General features: G+C 43.8%; 1 protein-coding gene across 7 annotated transcripts in view; it reads left to right on the top strand.

Annotated features, from left to right (window-relative positions):
* Gpatch2 (G-patch domain containing 2) overlaps positions 1–12,475 on the top strand; it is a 155,372-nt gene extending 142,897 nt beyond the window's left edge. For 3 of the 7 annotated variants that reach the window (XM_038349676.1, XM_038349677.1, XM_038349678.1), the window contains one exon: positions 5,653–8,933. In XM_038349676.1, the coding sequence (XP_038205604.1) occupies positions 5,653–5,873 (221 nt within the window). In that variant the 3' untranslated portion in view covers positions 5,874–8,933. Of the gene's footprint in view, positions 1–5,652; positions 8,934–9,582 lie in introns of those variants that run through there. The other 4 variants (XR_005287713.2, XR_005287712.2, XR_005287714.2 and 1 more) reach the window with 4 other exon arrangements.
* Positions 12,476–13,282: the final 807 nt, after the last annotated feature.

The raw sequence follows: 13,282 nt of genomic DNA, 5'->3' as shown, positions 1-13,282 counted from the left end.
AATTATCTATCCATGTAACCACATTTTAGGTCAAATAGATGGGATAAGAGTTTCCAGCCTCCCCTAAGGCTCGAACAGGATTCCTTGACATCCCCTTTCCCACTGAACTCTGACCTCAGTGGCAGAAGCCACAGCAGGACAAGTCCTAGGAAAGTTAGTAATGGTCCCATGTGGCCACAGAAACAAAGCAGAAGGCTGGACCAGGCCCTGAGATGTAGCACCTATGTGAAGTGGGGACCAGAAGGGGGTCACATGGTCCTTTGTATAGGAGATCTTGACTTCAGAGCCAGGGCGTTAGAGGAAACCATTCATGAAGAATTTAGATCTACACTTTAACTGTAGCCTAAAACAGTTCTTTGTTCGTAAGCCTGTGCTAAGCATGTGCCAGCATATTCCAGATACTGTTTTTCTGCAGAGTCTGTTGAGACCTTTTAAGATAGGGACTTTCATTTTACTACTAGATTTTAGCTTATGGAATAAAGTTCATAGGCATTTAATATGGTGGGGTTTGTCATTATTGTTTTGATTTTGTGTTTGTTTGTTTAGTTAGTTGCTAAAAATGTATGTCACTTATTTTAAGTGTATTTTCAAATCTATATGCAGCAGTTCCTTTCAGAGAGGAAGATATGCAGGTATTTGGAGAAAGACCTTAGTTTCAAGAGAATACCTTCTAATGCTAATGACCTAGCCCTGAGTGAAGGTGCCTGTTCAAATGCAGTCAGAAAAGCCATTGCATAAATACAGTTGGATAATGAGCTTAGATATTGGATATCACTTTGTCCATGAAAATTGCTGTTTTCAAATTCTGGAGCAGAGTTAGTCAAAGAAAACAGTGTCCATCACATCAATACATTTCCCAGACTGTATTGACCTGTAGATTCCTCTTGAACAAGTATTTTTGAGGCTGAATAAATGGCTCACTGGATAAGAGCACATGCTGTGCAGATACTGGTACCTAAGCTCAGGTACCCTGCAGCCACCCAAAGAGTTAGACCCATCCACGAGTGCCAGTATCTCCAGTGGTGCAGAGGACAGAGACCAGGGCGTCAGTGACTAGGGCTTGCTTAGCTCCAGCCTCGCTCCAGCTTCATGGAACAGAGCCTCATGGAAATACAGTTGAGAGGGGCAGTGGAACAACAAATGCCTCCTCTGGCCTCTGTGTATATACACACATGCATACACACATGTATGTTCTTGCTGTGTTCACAGGTCCTTGCAGACCTTCCAAAAGACACACTCCCCTGATGTACACTCATGTTACTTCCTTCTTTCATCAGCATTGAATCTAAATGAGGAAAAACCAAAAGAAAACTCCTCGTGTGAAATAGAAAGAGTCAGAGATGGAGAGGTGGATGTTGCTTGTAATTCTCTCTGATTTCTCTGTAGTTTATTGTGAAAACAAATAGCAGATATTTAAAAAAAGCTTAGCGAATGCTTGCTGGAAATGTATAATTAGGAACTTTTCATTTGCCATCCCACATTGGATCCGTGGAAGCTGATGACTGTCAGCGTGAACAGTTGTATAATACATTCACAATAAATGGTATTATCTGTAAGACACTCTGAATCCCTATGAAATTAAACCCCAGATCTGATTGCGATGTGGCTAAAGTGGAGAAAGTCCCCCAGTCCTCTTAGCAATTGTGCTGAGCAGAATTCAGTCTCTTTAGAAGGCTATACCAGCCAGCCATGGTATTGGTTGCACATTTATTAATTGTGACAGGAACACCAAATTTATTTCACTGCTTTCGCTTATTTACTGCTCTTTCACCTTTGTATTCAGTATTGACAATGGAAAATGAATATTGATATGGTTAGATATTGACTTTTTTAATGTATGGCTTGTTCTCTTCCTCCTTCAAAGTCACACACCAAAGCCAGTGTGTGTCTCCAGCCAAGGATGTAGATTTACTATTGTGAAATTAAGGAGTACTGAAGCCAGAGGCTTGCCAGCAGAGTGCATTCTGTAGTCTGAGATATGCCACCTGTAAAGATGCAGAAAAGCAGTGAGCAACAGAGGAAGACTATTGTCATACTTCTTATAGGCAGTCAGTGGCAGTGGCTTGGTCTTAGCTTTTGGTAGAAGTCCTAGATTATTAAGGATTTGTTGTTAAAAATATTAAGCACCATTGTTGAGATATGGTGCCAACTATACCTGGGTATTTTCCACTCCGCCACACTGAGTTTAGTGCTGTTTGCAGTGGCTGCTGTCTGGCCTGTTTTGTTTGCTATAACCTAAATATCCATTGCAAAGAACACTCATCCAAACACATTAAAAGCCTATCATGTCTTTCATTTAGGGTTTCATCACTTAAGAAAAGAAACTGGTTTTACATTATATTTTCACTTAAATCTAAATGATTTTCATTGTTTAAAACCTAAATGCAAAGCTGGATAGCACACTCTGGGTGCGAACATTACCAAGGCCCTGGCTTCCATCCCCAGCACCTCAGAATAAAATAAAATAAAAAGCAAATAAGTGAAACTTTTGACCAACGCTAGTAACCACTAGCATATTCTTACTTCTTGTCCCTAACGTAGATACTGAGAGTATAATACCGCTCTCAGTTGGGATAACATAGCTAATAACATCCCCGAGCCTCTGCTGGCTAGCAAAGACTGGAAAGAAGGGAGAACTAATAAACTTCTGAATACAAGGCAGGGACGGAACAGGCACATGCTTGCTGTTACATGGGAAGCAGCCTGTCACCTCCCCTTCCACTGGATGTTGATCCAACATCAATACAACGCTTTAGGAGCCAAATTACTCAACAAGCTGCCAATTAGGCTTGCAGTCAGCTGGATAGATTAGTGTCTAAGAGAGGCTGATGCAAGATTTTCATCTCTTGAGCCAATTACGCAAGTGAATTGCCCTCCACCACACTCCGCTCTGCAGAAGGGCTGAGGGGAGGACATGCTCTACTTCAGTAGACTCAGGGGACCCAGCAGACAAGCTAGACCTGGAGCAGGAAAAAGAATGTGGCTACATTTGCCACAATCCCATGCAAGGAGAGCATTCTATGAAAGGACCTAAAAGATGTATCAATGCTGGGAGCCAGAGAAAAGGGAACCATGGCTGTGGGGTGGGCTGTGCTAAGTGCAAGTGTTCGACTCCTGGGTTTTCCTCTCACAGAACAAGACAGAGCAGCAGAGTCCTGCCTTTTAGAATCAGTTCATGAGAAGTGAAGTGGCCCTTCCTTTTGGTCATTTCCCACTGATCTATATGGAAATACAGCAAATTTAGAAATCACTGTCTTTTGGGTTTTTTTGTTCCAAATACGAGATATTGCTTTATTTGAGTCTATTTTCATGAAGTTAAAAAATTAAACAACATTGTAAACAATGAGAAAGAACAAGGTCTTTGATGTTTTATAAACATATAATTTTAGAAGCAGAGTAACTGTTGCTGCAGGCCCCCATGCTTCTGTGCCAGCATTTTAAAATCACCGATACATTGTTTTCACTGTTTGACTTAAGACTCAGTTTGGCCATCATGTAGCAATTTCCAGAGATGCTTTAAGTTGGTCTCGTATGTTTTTCCTTTTCTTTTTTCAATTAAAGCTGAATTTCTGCAATCTTTGTCCCAAAAATCTGTGCAACCAGATGTGTCGCCAAGGGCAGCATCAGACCCTTGACTTGAGTTCAGCTTATTCACAGAATTAAATTAGCCTGTTGCTCTCACTGAAAATCTGGAGCTGAGCGAGTGTACGAGCACGGTGTTCACCTACTAGTAAGGTGTTCACTAGCACCTGCTCTGCGGAGCCACAGGCTCCAGGTGGCCACCCCAGTTGCTGTTTTGAAATAAAAACTTGGTTGTTTGTTTCTAAGGTTGTTTTTTGTTTTTGCTTTATTTACCAAAACATTAACCAAATGTTTTTCTTTAAATTTTGTAACTCAATGGTCCGTTTTTCATGTCCTCCATCCTTTCTTTTTCACAATCTCTACGTCATAGTCTGTGTTGATTCAGGCTGGTACTGGGGTTGGCCAAGGAGCTGGCACAGACACTAGTGCTGTCGGCAAGCCACGGTCATGGCGGGCTTTCCTGACACCTGTTAAGGTGTTTCTTGAGATCATGGGCATCAAACCTAGAACTCTGCTCACATTTGGCATCTACCAGTGAGGTGTCTCCAGCCCTCTGACCTGTTTCAATTAGCTAATAATTCATATAATCACTGATTTTTGCAGTAGCCTAGGCCATATTGAATGCAATGAACTTCTGAAGTGGCAAAAACTGTTACTACTTTCCTAAATCCCTGAAGATGAAGAACATAGGCATCTTGAATAGGTAGCTCAGTTGATGGCTGCTCCGTATTAAATAGAGAGGGTCCGTTTTTAAGTGTATCTGCAGCACTTTGCCTGGTTCTTCAAGGCAGGGGATCAACCCACTTTGGTTCCTCGGAATACCAGATAAGAGATTTCATTGGCTCTACGCTGATTGTTCTTGCCCACTATGAAATAAATACAAAGACACATGAAAATGTGTGTGTCAAGTCTGAAGAGCAGTAACAAATCTCATCCATGTAACCCGTCCACAGCAGAGCTAGTAGAGTTGCTATAGTCTGGAGCCCTTGGGTATTGGTTATTGTCAGTGTTGGTGCTTGGGGATCCTCTGGGCCATGTGTTCCTTTGAGGACAGGGTCCTAGCTTTCTCTATCGTGGTCATAGGGTGTAAGCCTGAGAAGTTGACTGTCGTCGTTGCCAGTCAGGCAGGAAATACATCAGCAATGACGACAGAGTTGTGTGTGAGTAGAAGGTAAGATGTACCAACCACCTCGAGAGCCATTGAGAGTGTCAAGCTGCCCATTTCAGCCTCTGTTTGGGAGAACACTGTCCACATTTCAGAACAAACGCCCCAGACTCGGGGGCTGGCATCATGTTGGTCTTTGAAGAGAGAGAGCTTCCATCTGGTCTCTGGGAGAGCCATCATGAAGAAATCTTCACTGTTCTTTTTCTGGATCGTTCCCATGTTAGCTGCTTCTAGAGTTGAAACATGGACCTGTAAGGAGAAGGCTGGGTGCAGAGTTAAGGGCTGTGGTAGACTGAACAGTAAAGAAGAGTTAGAAGAAGAGAAGCATGGTGGCCTGCGCTGAGTTTGCCAGCATCCATGTTAAAGCTCAGCACTGTGGCATGGGCCGATAGCCCCAGGGCTGGAGACAGACAGAGGAGTGTAGGGGCTCGCTAGCTGGGATCTACAGAGTCACCAAGCTCCAGGCTCAGTCAAAGACACCCTCTCAGAAAGCCAAGTAGAGAATAATAGAGGAAGAGCGTGAATGTCAGCCTCTGGCCTCTGAGACCTGCATTAAGTCACACATGCACAAGCGTACATTCTTAGGAATTCGGGGTACAACAAGTTATGTTTTGGTTTGGTTTGGTTTTATTACCTCCAGGGTCCAGAGCAAATGAAAGGTATTGCTGGATAATTTGCGTTTTTACCACAGCCCATGAGGCAGTGAAAACCCATCTGGTTGTGGTGTGCTTCCGGTTTTGCAGAACCTTGACATCCTTGAGCCATCTGGCCTGTGGCTCTCTGTAAGGTGGGCAGCGGACCCTGTAGGATGCCTGTGTGGTGAGTGAGGACACAGAGGTCCTAGGGCTCGAGTTTCTCAGCCCTGGATAGATCTTCACCTGTGGGCTATCATGTTTTCATTTCAGGAGTTGTGGGTGAAAACGCCCAGCCGATCCTAGAGAGCAACATCGGGAACCGCATGCTTCAGAGTATGGGCTGGACACCTGGCTCAGGCCTCGGGAGAGATGGCAGAGGGATCTCTGAGCCCGTTCAAGCTGTGCAGAGGCCTAAAGGGTTAGGACTTGGATTTCCTCTACCAAAAAGCACTCCCACTGGCTCTGCCCCCATGTCTGGAAAGCCCACCTGAGCAGAAGAGAAAGGAAGAGAACTTTTGGTTTCTGTTCTGGGCCCATTGTTCTGAAGTGATCGCAGAGCTTCCTGGTGTGAAGCTGACCTCAGCGTTGCCTCCAGCTAGCTTCCAGGCTGCATAGTGTCCTGCCTCAGTGGTAGAAATGGGATTCCATCACAGTTCACGGTGCTGAAGTACAAACCTCAACCCTTTATGTTTCCTCATGATTTCCAGCAGTTTCTAGATGTGAAGAACAGTTGGTCTCTTATTTATTTGATCCCAGATGTCAGTTCTTGCTGCTGCCTTGCTCACTCCTCGCATGTGTATGATACCCAGACAAACTAGGCCGAAAGGATCAAGTTTCTCATGATGCCTACATTAGTAGTTCTGTCTGCCTCCATCCCCACCACCCCATCCAGGGAGTCCTAAGCACATCTGGGAAAGGCTTGGTAAGCTCACATTCCTTGACTTTGGCTCTCATAAGGATTCGTAGCAATGATGCCCATTAATTCTTTCAATAATATAGCATGAATTGACAGTTGGCAAACAGTAATCAGTATTTCCCTCACACATTTGCTAAAAGTTAAGCTTCTTGTCCTCATCACCAGAGTGCCCTCAACATTACTCCAGTGCAGTTGATAAATCTTACCTCATTTAGAACAAAATATAATTACTAAAAGAAAAATGTGTTTTTTAAGTTCATGCTGACTGAACTGTAAACCCTGCCCTCCAGATGTCTACCTCTTCCCAAAGGCTGGTATTTTTTAAGGATCAGCTGAGATGAAGAAAGGCGATTGAAGGTTTTAGTCACTGAAGTAAATTATTAGACTCTTGAAGATTTAAGTAGCTTTTCCAATAACCAGGATGTCTGGCAGCGGCCTAACCTGCTCCCTGAGGAACAGGAGAAACTTGGGGGACCTGTCATTCTCAGATTAAAACACTTTACAGTTAAGCAAAATTGCATGTTTCTTCCATCCCATTACTGAGGTATTTCTGAGTCATTCTTTGTCAGAAAATACTCATTTGTTATGCTCGTCATTAAAAACCCTGGTAGTTATTATTGCTTACCATCATCTCTACTGGTTCAGTAAAGGTTGAGATAAACCACATAAGCCTACACTTAGCCAAAAGCAGTGTGGGCTTCAATTTTGTTAAGCTGAAAATATTTTTTTAATATTTTTTAAGGCAGTAGAAAGGTTTCAAAAGGTACCTTTCCTACGTGGTCCCCTAATGAAAATGCAGCCTCTATAGTTTGGTAAGCATCTGCATTTCTTCTAGGAATTGTCTTCCCTGGGAGTAGTGTGGTAAGAAGTGGGCTGCCTAGGACAGGACAGGTAGACACCTGGGTGAGCTCTCTTGGAACCCTTGTGTTGGGTGAAGCACTGCTACTTGTACAAGTTTGTCACCATTTTTAACAGTTGTCTTCCTAAATGCTTATTGTATTCATGTGGGCAGGAAGATGGAAGAGATTATACTAGTATGCTATACTCAAGGGTCTATTCCAAAGTTGTTTGCTTTTCATTGTTTGAATTTCATTTCTTGAAGGTCTTTTAAAGCCCTCAGATTTTTAACAGCTCAGTTTTGAGCCAATGAGAAACAGGCCATTGCACTCTTGGTTCCAAGCTTCAGAGGAAGTGGCTGCTATTTTCACTTTACCTTGTTCTAGAGGCTGCACGGAGCAGCCCACACCGAGCCAGTAGGGCCTCCAGCGGTCACTGGTCTTTCTGAGTGCCTTCCATCGCTGACCTCCAGATGATGGGAGCCTTGGGAAGGTGCTCCCGAAGCTGCTCTGACACCAAAGTTCTACTTTTCACACTAGAAACTCCGTGACTCACAGGTGGCTGAGAACAGTTTATATTCTGCTAGTGTTTATCTGTGTAGAGTAAATGGTCACTGACATTAGAAGAGTCAGCCCCATGCACCCCAGTCTGCCCACAGTACCCCTTCAGCATTCAAGTTCTTATAGAGGTCAGCAAGCTTCGGGATGCTCTGCTACACCTAACCACCGCTGAGGAGTGAACAATTGAAATGGGAAACTTTAGTGCAAGTCAAATGTCTGCTCAGGACGTGAATTTCACTGGTTTATGTTTAATAGAGAGTAAGGCATTTCTGTCAGTTCAAATTGCCTCATGCACCAACATCATCAAAGAAGTTTGTGATTATAAGTGTATTATTTATAGCTCCTTTAAAAAGTGTTGAGAGTTCCTCTACTTCCTCACGAAGCATGCTGCTGTCTGAAAGGTTAGACCAGTTAGGGTCTCTTCCCTTCCCATCCACTCAGTACAGTAGCCAGAGAATCCGAGCATGGCTGCATGAGCAGTGTGACTCCACACTGTGTGTATTTGATGTCAGGCGGACGTGGATTGCAGTCATTTCTCTTTTTTCCTTTCCTGAGTAAAATGGTCAAGGGTATATTCCCCTCAAATCCACTTCCTTTTGTTTTTAAATAATGTAGTGACATTAAAAGTGGCCAGCTATGCTAGCACCCACCTGTATTCCCAGAAATTGGGAGATTAAGGTAGGAGAATTGCCATGAGTCCAAGACCAATCTAGTCTATATAGTGAGTTCCAGGACAGACATGGCCACATAGTGAGACCTTGTCTCAAAAGTAAATATCAATGGAAATCCATTGCTAAGTGCAGCTTGCCCATAAACTGGGCTCCGTGTTTGAACACAATGGTTTGGGACTCCTGGCTGTAGTGATTAAACAGACAGAAGTTAAGACGGCAGGGTTAAATATGCATCTGTACATGTGTGTACACACAGGTGCGTTTGCAGCCCACATTTGTATGCAGTATACGGATGTGATTGACAAATTCTGCCCTTCATTCATGTTTAATGTTTCAAATTGGTATTTAGTGCATTTCATTTTGAGTAGATGTTTCATAAGAGAGAAATTGTTGGAATACTTTTAAACCCATTTTAACTCGTATTTTGTTTTGCAGAAAGAGAAATGGTCTACATTGGTACTGTAAAAAAAAAAGTTGTTAGCAAGGAACACTTTGATTTTTTTTGTAGGAAACTATTATTAGTTCAACAAAGAACTGAAATAATAAAGCACAGTGTCGAGAACATTATTTCTAATGCCTTTGTTTGCATATTTTCTTCTTACCCTTTATTTCTTCTAATTTCTTTCTGCTTGTTGTTTTACGTTGGTCTGGATTGCACCCAAGGCCTTCTGCACGCCAGACAAGTGCCCTACCACTAGGACACATCTCCAGCCCTCTCTCCTACGTCCAGAGTCATGCGACCTGGGGCTGCAAACGCCATGAACACACTTTGGAGGCGGAGTGCTGACACAGCCTGCGAGGCTCTGGGTCTGACCCACTGCAGTGGCTGGCAGTTACCATTTAATAATATAATTCATTGCTCTTAAGCTCTGGGAATTTTCAGTGTCTCAAAAAAATTTTAAAGAAAAATTTGGCAATGTATCTGACTCACAAATTTATTCATAACTAATTGTAACCTGTTCTTCCACACTTCCGTGTTTTTGTTCCCTCTGAAACTGGATGCACTGGCCTTTAGTTTTCTCCCCAGCTGGGATCACGTGACCAGGGCAGCATGCTTCACTTTCTCTCATGACCTCCTGAGACACTTGAAATGTTTTGTAACTGTTGAGTGTGGTTTGCGAGAAAAGGCACTTCACTCTTTGTGGGGACAGGATCTTTTCTTGCACAAAAATGAGTCGAGTTGTTAGAGTAAATTGTTTTTGTCTTTGTTTTTTAGTTCAACAGGCACTAAACTCTCATCTATGTAACAGGCTACGGTGATAGAAAGTCAGCCAACAAGTGGACCATGAAGGCCCCTGCTGCTGAGTCCATCCAGAGAAAGGACTCATTACTTTACACGACCGACACCTTAAGGAGCCTTGGATTTGTGTCTGGCGAGTTGCTGCCATTACCTGCCAGGATTATGATCTATTGTTGCCACCTCCATGTGTCTTCTCTGTACATCAGCCTGTCACCTGGCTTTGAATCATCACATAGTTTAAATCCTCTGACTCTCAGCCCTCACTGCTGCATCACCAGAAGCCCAGCTGTGTACTCCTTCCATTCTGAGGACAGGTTAGACACCATCAGAAGGGTGTCTGTGTTTTGTCATTGCTGGCGCCCCCACCTTGGTGTGACCTTTCCTAGTAAATCACACACATTAGCAGTCTGTATCATCCTTGACTTCTCAGCCCAAGTGTGATTAAAACACGTGCCCAAGTAGAAACAGCCCCGTTATCTTGAGTCTGTTTGCACGTCACTACTAAGCTCCTAATGACTGGGTGTAGCATGTGGCCATAGTCCTAGCAGTCAGGAGAATCAGGAGTTCAAGGCCAGTATCAGCTACAGAGTGAGTTTTGAAGCCAACCTGGGCTACAGGAAATTCTGTCTCAAAAACAAAAATCTAAGAAACAATTTCTTTCTCATGCATCATTCTTTAGTAAAGACAGAATTAAAAATAAAACTATCTGAAGATACACTCCTCAGAATTAAAAAGAGTTCGTCAAACTCTAATATAAGTGAACTTGTTCATATGCCAGAACTGCACAGTTGAGATGGACAGATGACCTAGAAGAAGGGAAAGAGAACAGAGCAGGTTCTACTGAGTAGCAAGTTGGGATGCCAACTTTCTCTATTGGTAGCTGTAGTTGTTTACAGAACCAGTGTAGGTGATCTGTGGTCCATGGAGAGGAATGCCTTCCTAAAGAGCGTTTGGGTGTGTGAAGCACTTGGGAGCACATGTTAAAGTTGCAAAGTCTGACATGCAAAGCCACAGCATTCCTAACAGGACACTTTTGAAGTGTCTGGGCAGTCTAGTTATCGGTGTGTAGCCCATGAGTCTTGACTCACATCTTCCTATGTCTGTGTTTCCATCCAGTTATATCTAATGCCTTTGAAAGCCCATCCTGGTCTGTTCCACCTGATATGATATCGCAGGACAATCCCCAGACTGAGAGATGAATTGCCAAGCATACTGGAAGCCGGTGTGTTCTGACTCTCAGGCCATTGTGTTTCTCCACGAGGCCCCTTAACAACTCAGCTAGAAACAAGCGGCAGATTTTCCCTCCCCGACTCAGCGAGTAATTGTCCGCGCCACAGTGACAGATGTGCAATACAGCAGCTTCTTCAAGAAAAAATTAACAGTTTGTCCAGCGTGTCAGCTCGCTCTTTTTAGTGCTTGGGAGGTCTTGGCCCCATTACGGATGATTTAGAAATTGAGGCACGCGAAGACCAGCAGCCTGTTCTGAAAGCCTACTTTAGTTGGCCTCATCTGCATTCCTGGACTGACTTGCATCCAGATATTGGTGGAGCCCCTCTGGCCACAAGATGAGGATGGGCTGACAATGCCTTGATTTGTTGAGAGAGAATAAATGGATTTTCCAGAAGATGAGGAAATATCACCATTACTGGCCAATTTACAGCATTTTATCTGTTCTTCAAACATGTCACTTTTGTTATTGTTGCATGGTAATTACATAGTGAAACGGAAAGAAAACAAATTCTGGTTACGTATTCAGATGGGTTGCAAAATCATATAATCCTGATAAATGCCCATTTATGATACACATGGATGAAAGGTTCATTTTAATTTTGAATGGCTAGCTCAGCCATGAAGAGGATCTAGGATTAAATCCCAGAGACTTCTGACTATATCAGACAAAAAGTCTTTCTCATCATTTGTTCCTCCATTCAGGGAGGTGCCATAAGGCATTTTCACAGACAGGACCGTCCTGACAGCACAGACATGCACTGAGAATTACATTATCAGAAGAAGGAGAATTCTTGGAGCACCAACTTGTATGAAGGACCATCTTGAGAAATAACCCCTTGTTTTTATCACCTCCCCAGCCACATTACATGCTTAGAGACTAGAAAGTGCCTGCTGCCCTGTGTGTTCCTCCTCCAAGGGTGGCTTCTAGCCCTTCCCAGGCCAGTTAGCAATTGAGAGACTGAGGGTGCTAATAAGGAAAATGAAGCCGCTGGGGAACAAAGCTGAGCAGCATCCCAGGGCCACTTCTACAGCATCAGCTATGCAAATGAGCTCTTGCTTAGGGCAGGCAGAGCCAAAGGAGCCTTCCTACCCACTTGTCAGTTGAACTTACATAGCTATCTCCCGGCTCCCAGCAAGGGTGCCACAAAGAAAGGAAGGAGATTTACCAGCACTTAACCTTCCTTAGCCAAGGAGGGGCACGTGCCACCTCTGTTCCCACTCCATTGGCCATTTGGGAATACTGAATCATGGAGAAGCTCCCCACAGTAAGAAATTTGTATTGGATATATTGTATTGGATGTGTATTGGATGGGTGTGAACTTTCTCTACCATGTGTCCTTAGTGGGGGACACGTCCAGACTTGAATATCAAAGTAGTCTGCTCTGCATTCCCTTGAATCTCCCTCCGACACTGCCAGTGTTGAGCTGTCCCTTAATCTTACAGAGAGGCAGGAAGAACCAGGGAAGTTTCTCTCCTTTACCCATTGCAGCGTGCTTCCCAGCTATAAAATGAAGAAAATGTAAGTTTTGAACCATGAAACTATTTTTAAGAAGAGGAATGTCAGAGAAGACTGCATGGTGAGATGGGACTGGAGCTGCTCGTTAGAATGGCAGGCAGGTCTACCTGGCACCGTTACTATATGTGCTCACTGGTGCTGCTTTCAAATCCTTTGCTGAATCTGGGGATAACAGTAGCTACCTTGTAAGATTTTATAATCTTACCGAGTGGAACCACACATCTGGCACGTAGTAGGCCCTAGGGCCTTGCACCTAGCTACCTTTTGCTCTGCTAAAGAGGTGGTGAGTTCTTGTTTGTGTGCTCTTGTCTAAAGGGCTGGGGGGGAGTATAGCCAGAGGGTTCACTCATTTTCCACTTCCCAGCCAACAGTCCAATGCCATGGCAACGGGAGTACATACCATTATTAATAAGCTTCGGTGACTCCAGATGAGATCAGGTTTTAAAAACATATTCAGAGCTGGAGAGGTAGATCAGTGCTTGAGAGAGCTTGCTGTTCTTGCAGGAGACCCAGGTTTGGTTCCCAGCACCCTTGTCATGCAGCTCACAAAAGCCTGTAGCTCCAGCTCCAGGGCGTCTGACGTCCTCTCATGGCCTTTGATGGCACCGAATATACATATCCACAGACACGTGCATACACACAAATATGAACAGATCTCTAAAAGCTCCATTCTATTGGAAATATGTAAAGAGTAAAACCAGAATTCAATCACTAACAGCCAATGAAAAGCTTCTTCCTGGCTGTCTATAGCTCCTGCAGGGACATCAGTGTGCCTGCCTTGGCCTCCGACTCTCCATGACCCCCAGGACTGTGAAATATAGAACCTGTACCAGATCTGGTATTGAATACATCTGGCTTAGGACCCAGAAAACCCAGTTTGTATGATTTTCTCAGCCCGAAATTCTGTCTTTCCACAGTGTTTTTGACAAT

The sequence above is a fragment of the Arvicola amphibius genome, chromosome 12 (assembly GCF_903992535.2).
Source record: "Arvicola amphibius chromosome 12, mArvAmp1.2, whole genome shotgun sequence".
Lineage (NCBI taxonomy): Eukaryota > Metazoa > Chordata > Mammalia > Rodentia > Cricetidae > Arvicola > Arvicola amphibius.
The sequence above is the reverse complement of the archived record's forward strand: the minus strand, read 5'-3'. Positions and strand labels throughout refer to the sequence as shown.